This window comes from Brienomyrus brachyistius, chromosome 4, assembly GCF_023856365.1.
Source record: "Brienomyrus brachyistius isolate T26 chromosome 4, BBRACH_0.4, whole genome shotgun sequence".
NCBI classification, from domain to species: domain Eukaryota; kingdom Metazoa; phylum Chordata; class Actinopteri; order Osteoglossiformes; family Mormyridae; genus Brienomyrus; species Brienomyrus brachyistius.
Window position 1 is genome coordinate 4,615,253 of NC_064536.1, and position 21,231 is coordinate 4,636,483.

The 21,231-nt window shown below is 45.1% G+C and overlaps 1 protein-coding gene across 50 annotated transcripts in view; it reads right to left on the bottom strand.

The window, feature by feature from the left end:
• LOC125740851 (obscurin-like) overlaps window positions 1-21,231 on the bottom strand; it is a 96,760-nt gene that overhangs the window by 72,560 nt on the left and 2,969 nt on the right. For 25 of the 50 annotated variants that reach the window (XM_049012601.1, XM_049012609.1, XM_049012595.1 and 22 more), the window contains exons 2-16: window positions 19,096-20,206; window positions 17,037-17,306; window positions 14,358-14,618; window positions 13,646-13,951; window positions 11,768-12,034; window positions 11,502-11,608; window positions 11,034-11,202; window positions 8,956-9,234; window positions 8,137-8,412; window positions 7,600-7,628; window positions 5,458-5,704; window positions 3,418-3,693; window positions 2,329-2,604; window positions 1,375-1,650; window positions 420-695 (exon numbers count right to left, since the gene is read on the bottom strand). In XM_049012601.1, coding sequence (XP_048868558.1) covers window positions 420-695; window positions 1,375-1,650; window positions 2,329-2,604; window positions 3,418-3,693; window positions 5,458-5,704; window positions 7,600-7,628; window positions 8,137-8,412; window positions 8,956-9,234; window positions 11,034-11,202; window positions 11,502-11,608; window positions 11,768-12,034; window positions 13,646-13,951; window positions 14,358-14,618; window positions 17,037-17,306; window positions 19,096-20,197 — 4,417 coding nt within the window. In that variant the 5' untranslated portion in view covers window positions 20,198-20,206. Of the gene's footprint in view, window positions 1-419; window positions 696-1,374; window positions 1,651-2,328; window positions 2,605-3,417; window positions 3,694-4,599; window positions 4,644-5,457; window positions 5,705-7,599; window positions 7,629-8,136; window positions 8,413-8,955; window positions 9,235-11,033; window positions 11,203-11,501; window positions 11,609-11,767; window positions 12,035-13,645; window positions 13,952-14,357; window positions 14,619-17,036; window positions 17,307-19,095; window positions 20,207-21,231 lie in introns of all 50 variants that reach the window. The other 25 variants (XM_049012611.1, XM_049012613.1, XM_049012593.1 and 22 more) reach the window with 20 other exon arrangements.

Genomic DNA, 21,231 nt, shown 5'->3' on the forward strand with positions numbered 1-21,231 from the left:
TACTCGATGGCCAAGGTATAAAAGTGTGGTCACTAACCCCCCTTGTGTGGCTAGGCCAATGAGTACCTCTCATACCGGGGTAGGCCTTCTCTCAGGACACCTGGAATCTAAGCTCTGTCGTATGTGCATGTGTGATCCTACACCATGATGAGAGTTAAAGCACAATGAATCCTGGATGACCATATATAGACATCACTGGACTTCAAACCAATTGAATACAACAAACAAAAGACAAAACAGCAAGTTATATAGACAGCAATCACAGATGGACAAATGGCAACATATTCACCAAGACAGACACACATCAATGAGTATTGTGACAAATGTTAGGACATCCGTTTAATTTGGTAGAAGAAATCCAAGCATTTGATGACAAAAATTCTTCAACAAGGTTAATAAAGTTGATGGCTCCTCCATACCTGCCACCTGTATTTTGAAGACCAGTTTCTCTCCTCCAGCTTCACAGATGTATTCTCCAGCGTCAGTCTTCTCCACACTGTCCAGAACCAGCTGCCGGTTCTTGCCTTTAGCCTCCATGTGCATCTTCCTACTGGAGCTCAACATCTTCCCGTCTTTGTACCATTTCACTTCGGTCTGGATGTCAGACACTTCACAGCTCAGAGAGGCCTTCTGTGAGAGAGTGGCTCTCACCTCCTTCTGCACAGACTCCTTGTTAGCAAAAGCAGCTTGAGCTTCTGATGGAAAAATATCAAAACAGGCATGGAGAACCTTAACCTCTCTGTTGCTCAGAACATACCAGAATCTGAGCGTAACCATGACAGGCGTTGCTGAAAACTCAAGATAAATGTAGTGGCTCAGGACTCCAGTAATTGTGCATTACATGTCCATGATAACCTCTTAACAATGGAGACTATCTGGAATAATTAAATCCAGCTAACCACCTCCAAAACAAGAGATTATATGGACACCAGTCCCAGAAAGACAAATATACACAATTATTATGTGAAGAATCAAAACCATGACTGGAGTTAAAGCACAATGACCATGGATGAATGTATACAGGCTTGACATTGTTATGAAAGCAACAGCAGCTCACTCTTCAGTCTTATTAACAGCTTCCCAAGTGTACAAAAAAGACCGACAGAGTCTAAGATTATATCCAGAGGAGCATCAATACGATCTCTCCCTTCTGACCTGCGATTATGTCCTTAATAACATTCCAGAACAAGAAGACCCACTCAAAGTCTCTAAATGAGTTTGATGTTGCCTTAGTATTCCATCCTGAAGTTGGAAGCCAGAATCTTCATAATGATGCCCTAATTGAAGTCTTCAAATAAGTATTTAGACAATCAATGAATCCCAGCACATATACTCAAAATCCTAAGATGAATAAACTTGATACCGGCTACATACCTGCCACCTGAATTTTGAAAACCAGTTTCTCTCCTCCAGCTTCACAGATGTATTCTCCAGCGTCAGTCTTCTCCACACTGTCCAGAACCAGCTGCCGGCTCTTGCCTTTAGCCTCCATGTGCATCTTCCTACTGGAGCTCAACATCTTCCCGTCTTTGTACCATTTCACTTCAGTCTGGATGTCAGACACTTCACAGCTCAGAGAGGCCTTCTGGGAGAGAGTGGCTCTCACCTCCTTCTGCACAGACTCCTTGTTAGCAAAAGCAGCTTGAGCTTCTGATGGAAAAATATCAAAACAGGCATGGAGAACCTTAACCTCTCTGTTGCTCAGAACATACCACAATCTGAGCATAACCATGATAGGCGTAACTGAAAACTCAAGATAAACGGAGTGGCTCAGAACTCCAATAATTGTGCATTACATGTCCATGATAACCTCTTAACAATGGAGATTATCTGGAATAATTAAATCCAGCTAACCACCTCCAAAACAAGAGAGTATATGGACACCAGTCCAAGAAAGACAAATATACACAATTATTATGTGAAGAATCAAAACCATGACTGGAGTTAAAGCACAATGACCATGGATGAATGTATACAGGCTTGACATTGTTATGAAAGCAACAGCAGCTCACTCTTCAGTCTTATAACAGCTTCACAAGTGTACAAAAAAGACTGACCGAGTCTAAGATTATATCCAGAGAAGCATCAATACGATCCCTCCATTCTGACCTGTGATTATGTGCTTAATAACATTCCAGAACAAGAAGACACACTCAAAGTCTCTAAATGAGTTTCATGTTGCCTTGGTATTCCATCCTGAAGTTGGAAGCCAGAATCTTCATAATGATGCCGTAATTGAAGTCTTCAAATAAGTATTTAGACAATCAATGAATCCCAGCATATATACTCAAAATCCAAAGATGAATAAACTTGATACCGACTCCATACCTGCCACCTGTATTTTGAAGGCCAGTTTCTCTCCTCCAGCTTCACAGATGTATTCTCCAGCGTCAGTCTTCTCCACACTGTCCAGAACCAGCTGCCGGCTCTTGCCTTTAGCCTCCATGTGCATCTTCCTACTGGAGCTCAACATCTTCCCGTCTTTGTACCATTTCACTTCAGTCTGGATGTCAGACACTTCACAGCTCAGAGAGGCCTTCTGTGAGAGAGTGGCTCTCACCTCCTTCTGCACAGACTCCTTATTGGCGAATGCAGCCTGCTTTTCTGAGGGAAACAAATGTTGGAATGGGCATGAAGGAACGTCAGACCTGCTGCTCTGGGAAAACAGAATCTGAACTGGACCACAGCAGATACGGCTCTGAACTTGACATGGAAGCGGGACTGCAGTCTAAGAGGAACCTCTATTACATACTCACGGTGACAGTCTAAATAAGAAGGTTACCATTGCCTGGAACAATTACGTTCGTCTAACTACGGACAAAAACAAGAGCTTATATGGCACCAATTCCAGAGAGACAATGACAAGTTTCACCACCAGATAGACAAACAGAAAGAATTATTGTTTCAAAAATCAAAACCATTGTAGGATCATACATGCACATACTACAGAGCTTAGATTCCAGGTGGTCTGAGACAAGGTCTAGCCTGGTATGAGAGGTACTCGACGGCCAAGGTATAAAAGTTTGGTCACTAACCCCCCTTGTGTGGCTAGGCCAATGAGTACCTCTCATACCGGGGTAGGCCTTCTCTCAGGACACCTGGAATCTAAGCTCTGTCGTATGTGCATGTGTGATCCTACACCATGATGAGAGTTAAAGCACAATGAATCCTGGATGACCATATATAGACATCACTGGACTTCAAACCAATTGAATACAACAAACAAAAGACAAAACAGCAAGTTATATAGACAGCAATCACAGATGGACAAATGGCAACATATTCACCAAGACAGACACACATCAATGAGTATTGTGACAAATGTTAGGACATCCGTTTAATTTGGTAGAAGAAATCCAAGCATTTGATGACAAAAATTCTTCAACAAGGTTAATAAAGTTGATGGCTCCTCCATACCTGCCACCTGTATTTTGAAGACCAGTTTCTCTCCTCCAACTTCACAGATGTATTCTCCAGCGTCAGTCTTCTCCACACTGTCCAGAACCAGCTGCCGGCTCTTGCCTTTAGCCTCCATGTGCATCTTCCTACTGGAGCTCAACATCTTCCCGTCTTTGTACCATTTCACTTCAGTCTGGATGTCAGACACTTCACAGCTCAGAGAGGCCTTCTGGGAGAGAGTGGCTCTCACCTCCTTCTGCACAGACTCCTTGTTAGCAAAAGCAGCTTGAGCTTCTGATGGAAAAATATCAAAACAGGCATGGAGAACCTCTCTGTTGCTCAGAACTTACCAGAATCTGAGCGTAACCATGACAGGCACTGCAGAAATCTCAAGATAAACGGAGTGGCTCAGGACTCCAATAATTGTGCATTACATGACCATGATAACCTCTTAACAATGGAGACTATCTGGAATAATTAAATCCAGCTAACCACCTCCAAAACAAGAGATTATATGGACACCAGTCCCAGAAAGACAAATATACACAATTATTATGTGAAGAATCAAAACCATGACTGGAGTTAAAGCACAATGACCATGGTTGAATGTATACAGGCTTGACATTGTTATGAAAGCAACAGCAGTTCACTCTTCAGTCTTATTAACAGCTTCCCAAGTGTACAAAAAAGACAGACAGAGTCTAAGATTAAATCCAGAGGAGCATCAATATGATCTCTCCATTCTGACCTGCGATTATGTACTTTACAACATTCCAGAACAAGAAGACCCACTCAAAGTCTCTAAATGAGTTTCATGTTGCCTTAGTATTCCATTCTGAAGTTGGAAGCCAGCATCTTCATAATGATGCCCTAATTGAAGTCTTCAAATAAGTATTTCAGACAATCAATGAATCCCAGCACATATACTCAAAATCCAAAGATGAATAAACTTGATTCCGGGTCCATACCTGCCACCTGTATTTTGAAGGCCAGTTTCTCTCCTCCAGCTTCACAGATGTATTCTCCAGCGTCAGTCTTCTCCACACTGTCCAGAACCAGCTGCCGGCTCTTGCCTTTAGCCTCCATGTGCATCTTCCTACTGAAGCTCAACATCTTCCCGTCTTTGAACCATTTCACTTCGGTCTGGATCTCAGACACTTCACAGCTCAGAGAGGCCTTCTGGGAGAGAGTTGCTCTCACCTCCTTCTGCACAGACTCCTTATTGGCGAATGCAGCCTGCTTTTCTGAGGGAAACAAATGTTGGAATGGGCATGAAGAAACATCAGACCTGCTGCTCTGGGAAACCAGAATCTGAACTGGACCACAGCAGATACGGCTCTGAACTTGACATGGAAGCGGGACTGCAGTCTAAGAGGAACCTCTATTACATACTCACGGTGACAGTCTAAATAAGAAGATTACCATTGCCTGGAACAATTACGTTCGTCTAACTACGGACAAAAACAAGAGCTTATATTGCACCAATTCCAGAGAGACAATGACAAGTTTCACCACCAGATAGACAAACACAAACAATTTGTGTTTCAAAAATCAAAACCATTGTAGGATCATACATGCACATACTACAGAGAATAGATTCCAGGTGGCCTGAGACAAGGTCTAGCCTGGTACGAGAAGTACTCGATGGCCAAGGTATAAACGTGTGGTCACTAACCCCCCCTTGTGTGCCTAGGCCAGTGAGTACCTCTCATACCGGGATAGGCCATCTCTCAGGCCACCTGGAATCTAAGCTCTGTCATATGTGCATGTGTGATCCTACACCATGATGAGAATTAAAGCACAATGAATCCAAGATGACCACATATAGACTTGACTGGACTTCAAAACAATTGAGTACAACAAACAAAAGACAAAACAGAAAGTTATATAGACAGCAATCACAGATGGACAAATGTCAACATATTCACCAAGACAGACACACATCAATGAGTATTGTGACAAATGTTAAAACATCCATTTAATTTGGTAGAAGAAATCCAAGCATTTGATGACAAAAATCCTTCAACAAGGTTAATAAAGTTGATGGCTCCTCCATACCTGCCACCTGTATTTTGAAGGCCAGTTTCTCTCCTCCAGCTTCACAGATGTATTCTCCAGCATCAGTCTTCTCCACACTGTCCAGAACCAGCTGCCGGCTCTTGCCTTTAGCCTCCATGTGCATTTTCCTACTGGAGCTCAACATCTTCCCATCTTTGAACCATTTCACTTCAGTCTGGATGTCAGACACTTCACAGGTCAGAGAGGCCTTCTGTGAGAGAGTGGCTCTCACCTCCTTCTGCACAGACTCCTTGTTAGCAAAAGCAGCTTGAGCTTCTGATGGAAAAATATCAAAACAGGCATGGAGAACCTTAACCTCTCTGTTGCTCAGAACATACTAGAATCTGAGCGTAACCATGATAGGCGTTGCAGAAAACTCAAGATAAACGGAGTGGCTCAGGACTCCAATAATTGTGCATTACATGTCCATGATAACCTCTTAACAATGGAGACTATCTGGAATAATTAAATCCAGCTAACCACCTCCAAAACAAGAGATTATATGGACACCAGTCCCAGAAAGACAAATATACACAATTATTATGTGAAGAATCAAAACCATGACTGGAGTTAAAGCACAATGACCATGGATGAATGTATACAGGCTTGACATTGTTATGAAAGCAACAGCAGCTCACTCTTCAGTCTTATTAACAGCTTCCCAAGTGTACAAAAAAGACCGACAGAGTCTAAGATTATATCCAGAGGAGCATCAATACGATCTCTCCCTTCTGACCTGCGATTATGTCCTTAATAACATTCCAGAACAAGAAGACCCACTCAAAGTCTCTAAATGAGTTTGATGTGGCCTTAGTATTCCATCCTGAAGTTGGAAGCCAGAATCTTCATAATGATGCCCTAATTGAAGTCTTCAAATAAGTATTTAGACAATCAATGAATCCCAGCACATATACTCAAAATCCAAAGATGAATAAACTTGATACCGGCTCCATACCTGCCACCTGTATTTTGAAGACCAGTTTCTCTCCTCCAGCTTCACAGATGTATTCTCCAGCATCAGACTTCTCCACACTGTCCAGAACCAGCTGCCGGCTCTTGCCTTTAAGCTCCATGTGCATCTTTCTACTGGAGCTCAACATCTTCCCGTCTTTGTACCATTTCACTTCGGTATGGATTTCAGACACTTCACAGCTCAGAGAGACCTTCTGTGAGAGAGTGGCACTCACCTCCTTCTGCACAGACTCTTTGTTAGCAAAAGCAGCTTGAGCTTCTGATGGAAAAATATCAAAACAGGCATGGAGAACCTTAACCTCTCTGTTGCTCAGAACATACCACAATCTGAGCATAACCATGATAGGCGTAACTGAAAACTCAAGATAAACGGAGTGGCTCAGAACTCCAACAATTGTGTATTACATGTCCATGATAACCTCTTAACAATGGAGATTATCTGGAATAATTAAATCCAGCTAACCACCTCCAAAGCAAGAGACTATATGGACACCAGTCCAAGAAAGACAAATATACACAATTATTATGTGAAGAATCAAAACCATGACTGGAGGTAAAGCACAATGACCATGGATGAATGTATACAGGCCTGACATTGTTATGAAAGCAACAGCAGTTCACTCTTCAGTCTTATTAACAGCTTCCCAAGTGTACAAAAAAGACCGACAGAGTCTAAGATTAAATCCAGAGGAGCATCAATACGATCCCTCCATTCTGACCTGTGATTATGTCCTTAATAACATTCCAGAACAAGAAGACCCACTCAAAGTCTCTAAATGAGTTTCATGTTGCCTTAGTATTCCATGCTGAAGTTGGAAGCCAGAATCTTCATAATGATGCCCTAATTGAAGTCTTCAAATAAGTATTTAGACAATCAATGAATCCCAGCACATATACTCAAAATCCTAAGATGAATAAACTTGATACCGGCTACATACCTGCCACCTGAATTTTGAAAACCAGTTTCTCTCCTCCAGCTTCACAGATGTATTCTCCAGCGTCAGTCTTCTCCACACTGCCCAGAACCAGCTGCCGGCTCTTGCCTTTAGCCTCCATGTGCATCTTCCTACTGGAGCTCAACATCTTCCCGTCTTTGTACCATTTCACTTCGGTCTGGATGTCAGACACTTCACAGCTCAGAGAGGCCTTCTGTGAGAGAGTGGCTCTCACCTCCTTATTGGCAAACATGGCCTGAGTTTCTAAGGAGAAAATATCACAGTGACCACTGAGAAGCTTCACAAGCCTGCTCTAGATCTACCCTTCCAGCTACAGTAACAGCAGAACTATGGATGAAAGAAGCAGTTATTGGGATTTCCAATACACTGAAATACTGCTCGGATTTTTCCAAAGAACTGAGGACTGGGTGATTGACAGCACTTACTGGATTGACCCACCAAACATCAAATCCATCATTACTATCATTACAATAACCATGCAACCGGTACATTACCTATAAGTCACATGCAGTAAATTGAAAATGAAGAACTTAAACTTTAACCAAAGGCATCAAGGTATCTAGAGACTGATGGTGGAAGAACGTTTGCTCACAGCTCTACAACATGGAATTACAATATTTAGGTCTTTGTTTTTCTAAGTATGGACATAAAACAGCGAAAATACCAAAATCTATACAGGTTTTGAACATACACAAGACTGAAAGATTAAAATAATGAATTAAAAGCGCCTTTTAACCAATTGTCCCTTTACCTTTCATTTTCACATTGAATGTAATTTCGTCGTCGGCCAGTCTGTAGGAGTACATCCCCGCATCACCAACTTTTGCATTCTTCAGAACAAGCCTCCTGGTCGTGCCCTCAGCTTCCATGGCAACATCTGCACCCGACTTCACTTCCTGTCCATTCTTGATCCACCTTCCCTGAGCCCCGGTGTGGTTTACTTCACATGTTAGAAGCACAGTCTCTCCACGAAGGACGGAAAAGTCAGTCTTCGTTACGGTCTTCCGGACAAACGTTGACTTTGTCTCTGCAGGGTGCAAGCCGAGCTAAGTACTGCAAAACCTTAAACCACAAGCCTCCCTCAACGGAAAAACCAGCCGGGATGAGATTCTAAAGTGCTAGTATAACCTTCCTCTACCATTAAACAGCAAAATAAACTAAAACAGAAGGACTATAATGAAATAATTATACTGCGGCAAGAAAGTAAAAAATAGTACTAATCTACACAGCAAAGTACACACAAGAAGGTCTGATTCCTTGGTTCTACAGTTTTCATTCTGCACACTGTGGATGGGGATGATTATTGATAGAGAAATGAATGGTAGTAAGTGATTTTAGGACAATTCCACTCAAAGGAAGCATGCTTGTAACAATCGTTCCTATACGGAAATGCACCAGTGTTTTTCTACAATTTGTGCTCTACCTAAAATCCGTTCCGGACACTGAACCGAACCAGCATGGCTAATCTTTCCACCATCATTTATGCAAGGCACCTGACCCTTCCTTCAGAAAACCGAGGAGACCTGCGATCCATCGTCTCCCACACTTCCATGTGTGCCGTTGTGCTCACCCTTTATTTTGACTTGGAATGTCATTCTGTCTGCTGCACTCTCGCAGGAGTACAGGCCCTCGTCACTCTGCTTGGCGTGTCTGATGACCAGCCGGCGTCGTGTGCCCTCTGAGATAAGCGTGGTTCTCTGGTCCTGCTCGACCTTCACGTGACCTTTCTTCCACACCACGGCAGTATCGGCGGACGTCACCTCACAGGTCAACATCAGGTCATCCGAGAGAGACGCCGACACCCCAGGGGCACTGCCTTTTGACTTCCTCACAAACTTGCCGGGCTCCTCTAATAGACCAAGGGCAGGCAGGCTAAACTCTAATACCTCTGGTCAACTGAAGTTTCAAAACAACGCTAGCAGCCAGCCACTATCAAGCTCATTCAATGAAGGACCCAGAACATTCTAAATCGTGCAGAAATCAAACACAATCTGTAAAACATCATCCAAATATTCAGTTGCAAATCATTAAATATACAGAAGTACAAAAACTCACATGAGATTTCAAATTTTTTTGTACTTAAGACAAGCATAAAATGCAACAACTCAACGAGCCCAACGCATATCACAGATTCTTGCGAAACTGACAAAACTTACATTATATACTGTCAGTCGGGGTTAAAAGGGATCCTGTCTACATACAAATAATGGCATACTTTCTCACCATTTAATAAAATATTTTGTTCAAACATAAACTCTTCATATCTTAACCTACAAGACTCCATGCTGGTTATTTGGACATAGGAAAGAGTTATCCACCAATTCACAACAAGCATGAAAACAATCCATTTTCCGAAATGGATCAAAACCGTTAAACATTTTGTAGCCAAACAAAACAGGAAACCAAGATTTCCTGGAATCTAATCGATCGGCCTGGGTCATGTGTTACGTGTGAGTGCGTCCGGCTGGGTTTGTCACATCTGTGCACATGAATGTACAGCTGAGGGCCAAGCGTCTCATTTCAAGTGGCTCAGCGAGCTCAGTGGCACCTGCTGTCCCGCGTCAAAGGCCTCCAATCCATACACGCGTCAAACAAGACAGGGCGCTTTACATGATGTGCTAAAGGTCACCCGTAACACAGCATGTGTAATCCTGCTTCCTCTACAGCCCTGGGGAAGCTGTTATATTAGAACCTTTCATCAGACAAAAATTACGGTGCATGGATACGGGCAGCATGCAAACCAATGTTACCGCCCCCTAGTGGTCATGCATGGTACTGAGATGAAGAATTTTTAGTTGCCAGTTTGCAAAAAAAAAAAAAAAAGCTTTGTGCCGATGAACAAAAATGCTAATATTCATCAAGAAATTAAATGCTATACGGAGTTCATTTGGAAATATAAAATTCGACATACATATTAGCTTTACTGCCACACACCACAAAGCAAGATATCTTAAGGTAACATAAATACACAAATGATATAAATAAAAGCATATTACTTGCCTCTGAATGTAGGCCTCTAAATATCTTCACCACAGATATTGTATGCAATCAGCAGCTGGTTTTTTGACTACAAAGTCTGCTTGACCCTGAAGGATAGATTCACTAATCTGCTTCACTAGTCAAACTCAATTCAATCAAATAGCAGTTTCTGGTGTTCTGCCGTTTTCACTATTTATTTATGAGACATTAAAATCAAAGTGATGAACATTTGTGCCAAATTAGAGCAGGGGTGTCAAACTCCAGTCCTGGGGGGCCGGAACCCTGTGTAGCTTAGTTCTTTCCTTGTTCCACCATAAATGATTCAGCTCAAGAACTGTGTGGTAATTAGCGCAAGGAGGCGCAAGGAGTTAAATCAGATGTGTTAAAAGTGGGGGAACCCAAAAATGGGCAGGCCTCCAGCCCCCCAAAGAGCAATCGGGGACCCAGCAGTGACCTCACCGGAGGCCCTGGGATTTGAACTGGTGACCTTCTGATCACTTACAGCATTATAATTGCTGAGGCACACAGCCAACACCTGTTTACAGCGGTAGAAAATGTTAAATAACATCACGGCCGTGCATTGCGGACGTGACTGAGTGGCGTGAATCACCGTGCAGCGTGCACCGGCCACTTCTGACAGCACACGCTGATGCTGGAAGCCACACCCACCTTTAAGGGCAAGCTGCAGGGAGACCCGGTCGCCGTCGCACACGCACTCGTACACGCCGACGTCCTCCTCCGTCACGTTGTGCACCATCAGGAGCCGCGTGCGGTCCACACTTATGCTCTCGTACTTCTTACCCAGCTTCAACTCCCGGCCGTCCTTCATCCAAACCACCTGGGTCAGCGGATGCAGAGAGAGACACAATCAGTATCCATCCCAAATAAAGGAAAGTTCACCCAACTACTGAACAGGATATTTTTTAAACAACAGGAGTCTTTATTAATAGGGCATCAAAAATGTATTACAGAATAGAATGACTTAATGAAAGAACCACTATGGACCAAGTAGTGGGTGGGATTTCCTGTACAATTTGCCCAATCAATAAAGAGGACTGGGTGATTTACAACACATGATCCTTCCATCAAACATAACTTCCATCATTACTATTTCCGGGTACCGTCAGACATGCGCACCTGGACAGAGGCGTTTGAGACCTCCGCCTGCAGTTTGCCGGAGCTGTGCATACTGCAGCTGACAACCTCCATCTGCGCAGACTTGCTGGTGAACCTCCCTGGGGCAGCTGCAAGAAGAGAAACCGGCATCAAATTCTCCTGCCTACTGGTTTTTACTCCAAAATTAAAACATCTTAAAATATCTTAAGAAAATATAAATCCTCGTAAGAAAATAACGAGAAATAAATTGGCAGTGTGTAAAACCTGGCCCCTTACTCCCAGCTCACCCTTCACGCTGAGGACGCATGCCGTCTCTGAGCCTCCGCCCGTAAACTTTAGCTCCGCCCCATTCAGCTCCGTCCCCACGTGATGGAGGAGCAGCGTGTGCGTGCTCTTGGTGTGTGTGATGAGGTACTCGACGCCACTGCGCAGCACGCGCCCGTTCAGGCTCCAGCTGCCTGAGCACACCCCTGACATCTCCACCGTGAAGGAGGCCTCTTCACCTGCCACAACGGCGCCGCCCTGCAGGCCAGTGGTCACAAGTGCGCTGGGCTCTGGAGGGAGTAAGACATGCGATTATGCAAAATCCCTGGGGTGTCTTTGCTAAGGGAAAACTATATCCACAGGCTACAAGCTACCATGTGTAAGGTGGTGGTGCAGTGCTTAGCACGGTAGCCTGAAACCTCCGCGACCCGGGTTCGAGTCTCTACCTTGACTCTATGTGTGTGGAATTGGCATGTTCTTTCCGTGTCATTGTGGGGTTCCCTCAGGGTTCTCCGGTTTCCCCCCACAGTCCAAAAACATGCTAAGGTAAACTGAATTGACTGACTGGGGGACCCTGTGGACTGGGTTGAGGAGCACTGCTTTCAACTAATGGGAAGAAACCCACACTATAGGTGGGATAACACGGAAACTGCAGACACACCGGATGAGAACTGGGGATGGATCCAAAGCCCTGGAGGCATAAGGCTACAATGCTACTAACTGAACACATAGTTATCACAGATGTTAACTGGCCCTCTAAATGGGAATCAGCACTTGAACAGTTGAAGAACTGCATACTTCCTTAGGCGTGTGTGTGTGTGTGTGTGTGTGTGTGTGTCTATATATATATATATATATATATATATATATATATATATATATATATATATATATATATATATATATATACAGACGCTCCTCTACTTATGAACGGGTTACACTTCCAAACAGCCGTTCGTAACTTGAAATGTTAGTTAAGTTACTTGAAAGTCGTTATTCAACATCATTTTAAGGGCATATGCAAGTACAAAGAACTAGGATGCTGGGAGTACGCACGCTACGCTGGGAGTACGCACGCTACGCTGGGAGTACGCACGCTCCGCTGGGAGTACGCACGCTACGCTGGGAGTACGCACGCTACGCTGGGAGTACGCACATTACGCTGGGAGTACGCACGCTACGCTGGGAGTACGCACGCTACACTGCTGTGTGCCGGGAATAGCAGCCAGAAGTCGTACTGGGCGGAATTGGCGTGCAGAAAAAAATTGATGTTGCGGACAGGAAACTGAAGCCCAACGAACACAACGACTGTATAACAACATAATTTATGACACAGGTTAAGCAATGCCTGTTTCTAAGTAATGCCTTCTAACTCGGAATAATTGCTTCCATATTAGTGACAAAACAGACAAGGCGTGCTGTTTGTTGACATCACCTGGCCGCAGACACGTCCAGCTCCAGTTCCTAAGCTCTGTGCACAGCCGCACATCGTGACGTGTTGTACACTCAATATTTCGCATATGTAGAAATTTCAACAGATTTCAACAGAGTCATAAAGACCCGTACTGCTCACGAGTCACTATCGAGTCAGAGTCGAGTCAGAGTAAAAAAATGACGTCAAGTCGGAAGTCAATTTAAACGGGACTCGAGGGTGAATCCAGTCTACAAACTCGAGTTCCCATCTCTGATAGTTATACACCATATACCTCAATTCTTATACATTCAAATTATTCACGTGCATATACACATATATGTATTTTAAGTTAGAAGTCAATTGAGAAAGCAATGTCGAAATATTGTTCATATAGACTACAGAGAAAAATATTGTAACACTGCTGTAGAATGTGCAGAATGCCAGTATTACAATGCTTGTTATATAAAAAGAACATTTTCGGACCCACCTAGAAAGAAGGTTCCGGGTACCTCCAGGCTGGGACTCTGACCAAAGTCATTGACAGCGATGACGCGGAACTGGTAGGCGGCCTCCTCAGGGAGGTCGCTGACCATGAACTGGGAGGAGGGTATGGCCCCCGCGGTGGTGCACCTGACCCAGGACTGCGACCCCACTTTCCGCCGGTCCACCATGTAGCCGGCGATGGGCACGGGTCTGTCGGTCTCCGGGGGCGACCAGCACAGCGTCAGCGAGAAGTTGGTCTTGTCCCGCACCACCGGGTTGACTGGAGGATCAGGTGGATGCTTTCTGGGGGCTGGTTGGAGGGAAAGAGAACCAAACGAGGGATTATTACTATTACAGCACCACAAAGCTGCGTGCACATTTCTCGATTCTAACATCAAACACATGAGGAACTCCATTTCTCATTTACGTATGCTGTTAGGGCGGAGTTCCCCAATTCCAGTCCTGGTCCCACCTGGGTAAACTGCTAGTTTTGGTTTTTAATTTCATCTGATATTTACATTCTTTATCATAAAGGGGCATGCATACCCTGGCAGATTCAGAGGGTCCAGCACTTGACAGGGGTCCTTAAATATGTAAAATAGTACATATAAACTGGGCAGGGGAAAAAATTTCCTATTACACCTCTGCATACAGGGAAAAATCACAGGCACCAGCACCACGGCAATGAACGGTAAGACCCAACGCTGGCATCTCACCAGTGACGGAGAAGCTGGTGGAGGTTTTGCAGTCTCCGGCCACGAAGGAGACCTCCCCCGAGTCCGCGGAGCAGCAGTTGCGCATGGTGAGGGTGTACTGCCGGCCCAGACAGGCCATGGAGATGCGGCCGTCCTCCCGGAGGTGTTCGCCGTCCCTGGTCCAGTAGGCGGCATCGCAGGGCTGCTCCAGCTCCACGCAGAACAGGGCCGTGTCACTGACGGGAACCACCGTCCTGCGGGGCAGCTTCTTGGTGATGTTGCCTGAGAAATGAGGACATCCCCTGTCTTCATAACGAAAACGTTACTATCAAATTTATATATACAGCTCAAATCATAGTGGGCATGAAACTTTATGAGAAATGTAACAAGGTAAGCAAAATGACCTAGTCTCCAATTTCACTATCACCGCCTTGATATCGATGCACTTGAATTATGGTCAAGAAAGAAAGTAATGGATATCACAAACCACAGGAGCCCAACTGAGTGCTTTTATCCAGTGCAGAGATAAATCTAAACGCTGCGATGCCATTACTTGTCAGTAAACAAATCAGAGTAAAAACATCGGAGCATTTAATGTAAGGAGACAGTTCCTTCATTCTGACGTATCCTAGTTCCAGACTAGTTTGAAATGTTTGTTTGTTAGTGTCTGCGGTAACCCTCCATTAAAAGCCCTACACATGGTGCACTAAATCTCAGGCGGATCTAATCACATGACTAAAAAACAAGTTATTGCGAATTCTACTTAAATTTGTCATTGTAATTGTACAGGACAACACAACTAGTAACTAACTCCTAAAATGGTGCAAACCAAAACACAAGACGAGAGATATATGCAGAGCTGTCACTATTACCCGATTAAACTCGATTAATCGATTATCAAAAAGCATACGATTAAAATTTTCCTCCTGAAATGCTCGGCGGGGGGCACAAGGTAGACGGCACATGCAGGGTGAGGATCCCACTAAAGAGCGAAAACATCATTTGTGAGGAAGCACTTCACATTAAAAGTGAACACGAATGCAGTTGAATATCACCCCGGCAGGACTGCAGTGCAAATACATCTTAAAAGAAGACATTAAGGTATGACGGACTCACCCAATAATGCGAGGTTAGCCACAGACAGATCCCCTTTAGCCTCTGAGAGTAGCCTAGCCTGTCTTTGGCATCACTTAATTTATTTTGCTTATTGCGATTAATGTATAATTCCTGCTAAAACTAAGGTTACTCCGACACTTAACCGCATCATCTTACATCATATGGAACATAGTAAGTAATTAACAATAATCATTTCTTTTTTACATTTTGCATGTTTTGAATAGGGCTGAAGGAGACTAGAAAAAGATCACATTGTGATATTTAGAAGTTGAAAAATAACTATATGGCCAAATGTAGAACTTATCTACCTTTGACTTATCTATCAACAGTGAAAAAAAGTCTTGTTGCCGCTAGTAGTGCGAACTGACACAAAACAGTGCCGCAAATCACTTACTTTTGCTCACTGTAACTATAAAATACGAAATATTTCCATACAGTAGAATAAGAATGCCTATTTGTTTGCCTTTCTCCTCTTGACCTACTTTTTTTGCTTAATTTCTCACAAATGCACCACGCAGTCAATGAATCCGTCCAATAGAAAAGGACGAAAATGAAACTATTGCCTCGGATATCGCAGGCAGCGGCAGTAAACTTCAGAATGATTTTTCAAACCTGTACTAGATCATTTTGAAAAGGAAACATCATTAAAATAGCAAAACTTGCTAAAGTTTGGTTTCCTGTGACTACGCAAATGTTTTAGCGCAATTTATGGATGGTTTGAAGCCAGCAGACTATAGCATGAAATGCCATGTTGGTATTAACATCGCACATCGTGCCGGCCTAGCAGTTCGGTGTTGCACTGGGTAGCACAGTCACCACAAATTGTGTGTGGAGTCTGCAGGTTCACCCACTGTGCTGGTACCTTTTCAGGAGATCCGCCAATTTCCTCAGTCTGTAGGAACACATTAACCTTAAATGAACTGAAGTGCCTAAACTTAGCATGCGTGTGACTGAGTGTGCACCCTACAACCTGTGGTTGGTTCCTGTCTTGCACCAACTGCAATGTATATATTATATGAATTATCCATCCATCTATTTTCCAAACCGCTTATGCTACTGGGTCGCAGGGCGTCCGGAGCCTATCCCGGAAGAAATGGGCACGAGGCAGGGAACAACCCAGAACAGAGGGTCAGCCCATCACAGGGCACGCTCACAGAGCATTCACTAACACATGTAAGGAGAATTTAGCAACTGCAATTAGCCTCAGCATGTTTTTGGACTGTGGGGGGAAACCGGAGTACCCACGACGACATGGGGAGAACTCCACACACGTGACCCAGGCGGGGACTCGAACCTGGGTCCCAGAGGTGTGAGGCAACAGTGCTAACCACTGCACCGCCATGCCGCCCCCATAATCGATCGTCACACCCATGAATATATGTAAACAATAAACATCTTAACTTTTCATAAATGTCTGCAAAAAAAAAAAAAAACTAAAATATGCCCCCAAAAACTTAGATTTATTGAGTTCTGCTGTCCCTCTTCGTACAAGGCCTACAGCAATTTAGGACAGGCCTGAAGGCCTACAAAGATCTCAAGGTACCTGCAGACCTAAATAAGCAGCCTGGCACAGATTAGCCTTACCCAGCACAGTCAGCTCAGCCACAGTGCGGCTGCCCTCGTGCATCTCGCAGATGTAGACGGCATCGTCGTTGGTGGTGACGTTGTGGATGGTAAGGCTGCGCAAGACGCCCTGGTCTTCCATGTGGTACTTGGAGCTGGCTTGCAGACGCGTCTCCTCCATGAACCAGCTGGCCTTGACGTTGGGCACCGGCACCTCGCATTGCAGCAGGGCCGACTCCTTCTCCCGCACCTCCACATCTTGGAGCTTCTTCCGGAACGGCACCTTGGGTTCTGCAGGAGGCGTAGACGGAAGGGCAAAGGTCACGGAGATCCAATCGGCCAATCGGATCAATCGATAATACGAGTCTGGTTTGCCAACAAATGATTGGTCGGCAGACAATTTTTCCCCTTCCATGTCCCACACCATTCACCCCACCATTCATCTTAAAACATAGAGTTACTGAATACCCAAAAATAATGGGTATCACAGTGTCCAGGCAAGATCATCACAGACACACACACTCAAAAAGGTGTTAAGAGCAATTTAAAGACACCAGTTTTCTTAACAGCAGCTCCTTTGGGGCCTGTCATCTTTTAATCATCTCAGGCTAGTGATGGTCAGCTAATGTCTAAGTCATACAAAAGAGAGACACTTGATAAGAAAAGCAGACATCTCTCACGCACACACTCACACTCACATAGACAAACGGGTTTCTAGTTATATCTTTGGGGGACCATGCATTCATTACTGTGGCCAAAACCTTAATCCCAACAATGACAACCTTAACCTTAACCCTAACCCTAACCCTAACCTTAACCAAAACTAACCAAACAAAATACAAAACTTTTAACATTTTAATTTTTTGATTGCAGTCACAGATTCTTGTAAAACTGAATTTCCCCTTGTGAAAACTGAACAGATGTCCCTACAAGGTTTTTAATCAACCCCCCCCCCCCCCCCCCCCACACACACACACACACACACACACACGCACACACACACACACACACACACACACACACACACTCGCTCACTCACTCCTATCGGTATAAACCTGGGCAACCATAGCTGGCCAAAACAAACAATTCTCTCATATCCCAGCACAAAATCACATTCCCCGGTGTTAATTTAGCGGTGCCATACGAAGGCAGCTTTGAACGTAAGGTCACAGATTAGGCTGAACTCTCTCGGGGCTCAGTCACTGTTGTCTGGAGGCCCCAGGATCGGTGGCTGTGCTCAGCTAATGGAAACCATTCCCACGTCCGGCGCCCAGCCTCTGGGCTCCTGGCTATCATCCCCAGTTAGGAATCCTCACTGTGGCAGAAAATAGCTGAAATCTGAAACCGCGGGGGCTTGATAGCTGCCTGACCAAACACATGCCAGGCAGAGGGCCGGGTTTCTTCCAGGCAGAAACGGCACATAATCACATGAAAGAAAACAGGAGGCAGATGAATGAGATGAGGACGCTGGCAGAGGTCGTTGCCCTTCAGTTGATCACGTGTGAGTCAAACCATGCTGACCCGCCGATCCATCTGCTGATTTTATCGTATGAAATTTCACTACAATTCTTCACGGAATCAGGACTCAACACTCTATACGATCTGACCGTGCACACGCTGTGCAAAATGAAAGACGCTGGCTAACAGTGACATCCAGCTCGAATTCAGACCGGTGACTGTGTCACTGTGTTCCTGGAAAAAAGGCCACCAAGCTTTTGTGAGTGATGACCATGAAGTTATGTGTCCCATAAGACCGAGCATCACTCCCCATATGCCAAGGCATATTAATGGTACAACCATCAGTTTGTAGTACTACTTTAGGCAGTGTGTAGCTCAGAGTGTCTCCAGTGTTCAAATCCCATGGCCAGCAGCGTAATCATATCTCTGTTGGGCACTTGAGCAAGGCATTTAACCCCAACTGTGCCCAGAAAGTAAGCTGACCCCAAGCTATCCTCATTTGTATGTCAATCTGGACAAAAGTGTCTGCTAAATGAATGAACACGGGGACTAATTGCTCAAGGTCTTGTAGTACTGTTCTGTTAGGGAAGAACGGCTATTAAAATAGAGAGGAGAAGCTTACCTTTGACAATAACAAGCACCGCGCTATAGGTCTGTCCAGCCAGGTTAGAGGCATTGCAGGTGTACAGGCCATTGTCACTCTGCTTGCAATACAGGATCTTCAGGATGAAGTTCTCGGCTTGGTCCTCGTACATCACGTGGCGGCGCCCCTCTGGGATGTTGACCCCGTCCTTGCACCAGATGATGTGCGGCTTCGGGTGCCCGGTGACGAAGCAGCTCAGCTTGGCATGCTTGCCCTCCGTCACTGTGCAGGTGCGAGTGAACACGCCTTTGGGCAGCTTGACGACTAGGGCGGCGACGTGGTCGTGGTCCTGGGTGAGGCTGAGGCCCAGGGTACTGAGCCCCTCGGGGGTCCGGGAGGCCAAGGAGGACGAGGAAGACGACGAGGTGGAATCCAAAGTGCGGTAGATGGAGATGTCCTTGCGCATCTCTTCCTTGCGCTTTTGTAGATGCGACAGGAGGGAGGTGCTTTTATCGGCGTTGAGCAGCTGCCGGTCCTGAAGCTCCACCACCAGTGCCGCTGCCACATGAGCCCGACCAACTGAGTTCTGGGCTCGGCAGGTGTAGGTGCCGCTGTCCATGTTGCGCACACACTGGATCTTCAGGGTGCTGCCCTCGCTGTCCGAGACGATCTTGACACGGTTGGATTCGCCAATGTAGCGCCCGTCCTTCTCCCATTCGAAGGTGGGGTCAGGGTAGGCCGCCACCCGACACTGGAAGGTGGTATCCTCGCCAAGGCCCACCCGCGTAGACGAAGGCTTCACCAGGAACACGGGTGGCTGTTCTGCCATCTCAGACGGCAAAGCCACCTTTAGCGTGACAGCGGCGTAGGCCTCTCCAACACTGTTTTTGGCCCGGCAGGTGTATTGGCCGCTGTCTTGTAGAGTGAGGTCATAGATGGTCAGTCGGTAGACATCTCCGTCCTCCACCGTCTTGAAGCGTCCCCCAGAGGACAGCTGCAGTTTATCCTTCTCCCAGGTGACCAGTGGCACCGGGTTGCCCACGATGGTGCAGCTCAGCGTCGCATCGCGGCCGACGCAAACCGAGAAGGCTTTGGGCCGCGTAAGGAACCGCGGAGCTCCGCCAAACAGAGCCTGGTCCATCTGTACATCCTGGTTGGGAGAAACAAAGCCTTTGTTGAGTGACTAAATGACTTGATGGCCAAAAGTATGATGATGGAGACATTTTTAAGTCATGAGTTCAAAGACCTTAAAACAACTGTAATACAATCCTAACGTAAGGATTGTGTGTGCAAGTCTTGAAAGTGATCAACCTGAGCAAAGTGTTACCACAGTAAGTATCTAAGAATACTGTTTTCAATCCCTATCTGTAGAGTCTCTGGATCTAGAAGATGGGTATATGAATCCTGAGTAAGAGGCTAGTGCAGTGGTTTGTCATATGAGACATTATCCCAACTGATTGAGTTATATGTTTATATAAAAAGTCAAATGTCTGTATTAAAAGGCTATTAAAAGAAAAACACTGGCAATAATATCCGATAACTTCTACACAGGTTGCCATTTACCTTTGACCTTTCTCGGCTATAAACACCACTGACCCAAAGTACAGGGAGCAGGTCACATTAGCGGGAACAGGGGCACCAACAACTTTGTCAGAGGAGTGGAGAGGGGGAATGAGCAGCAGGAGCTCGAGCGAGTCACCCACGGTTTTGCCAAAACTCTCCTCATTCAAGACTCTTTGGGCCTCGAATGTGAAAGGGGTCGGTGTTTCCGTCGGTGCAAAGCGTAACGTGAAACACGGGAGCCGGGGATTAGCGCTGTCCAAAATGAACAGGACATTCCAGCGAGTGGCTTAGATCGTCAGCTGCAGACGACTCAGCTGGATGTGACAAACCCACTGGACACACTGCATGCCAACTCAGCAGTGCACATCCTTCAGGAACCCCTAACTGCTGAATTACTTATCCTTCTCCAGACTACATCAGTTTTAAATATGGTTGATTATCATTGTTGTAGACAAATCCGAAAGCCACCCAAAACTCCACAGCACCACTAGTCACAAATTAAAATGTTACTGCAATATTTAAAAAAAAAATATATATATATATATACACACAACCCTGCCATTTGCTGGAAATTCATTTAGGTTTTGCATCAGTCTCAAGCTGGAAAATGCA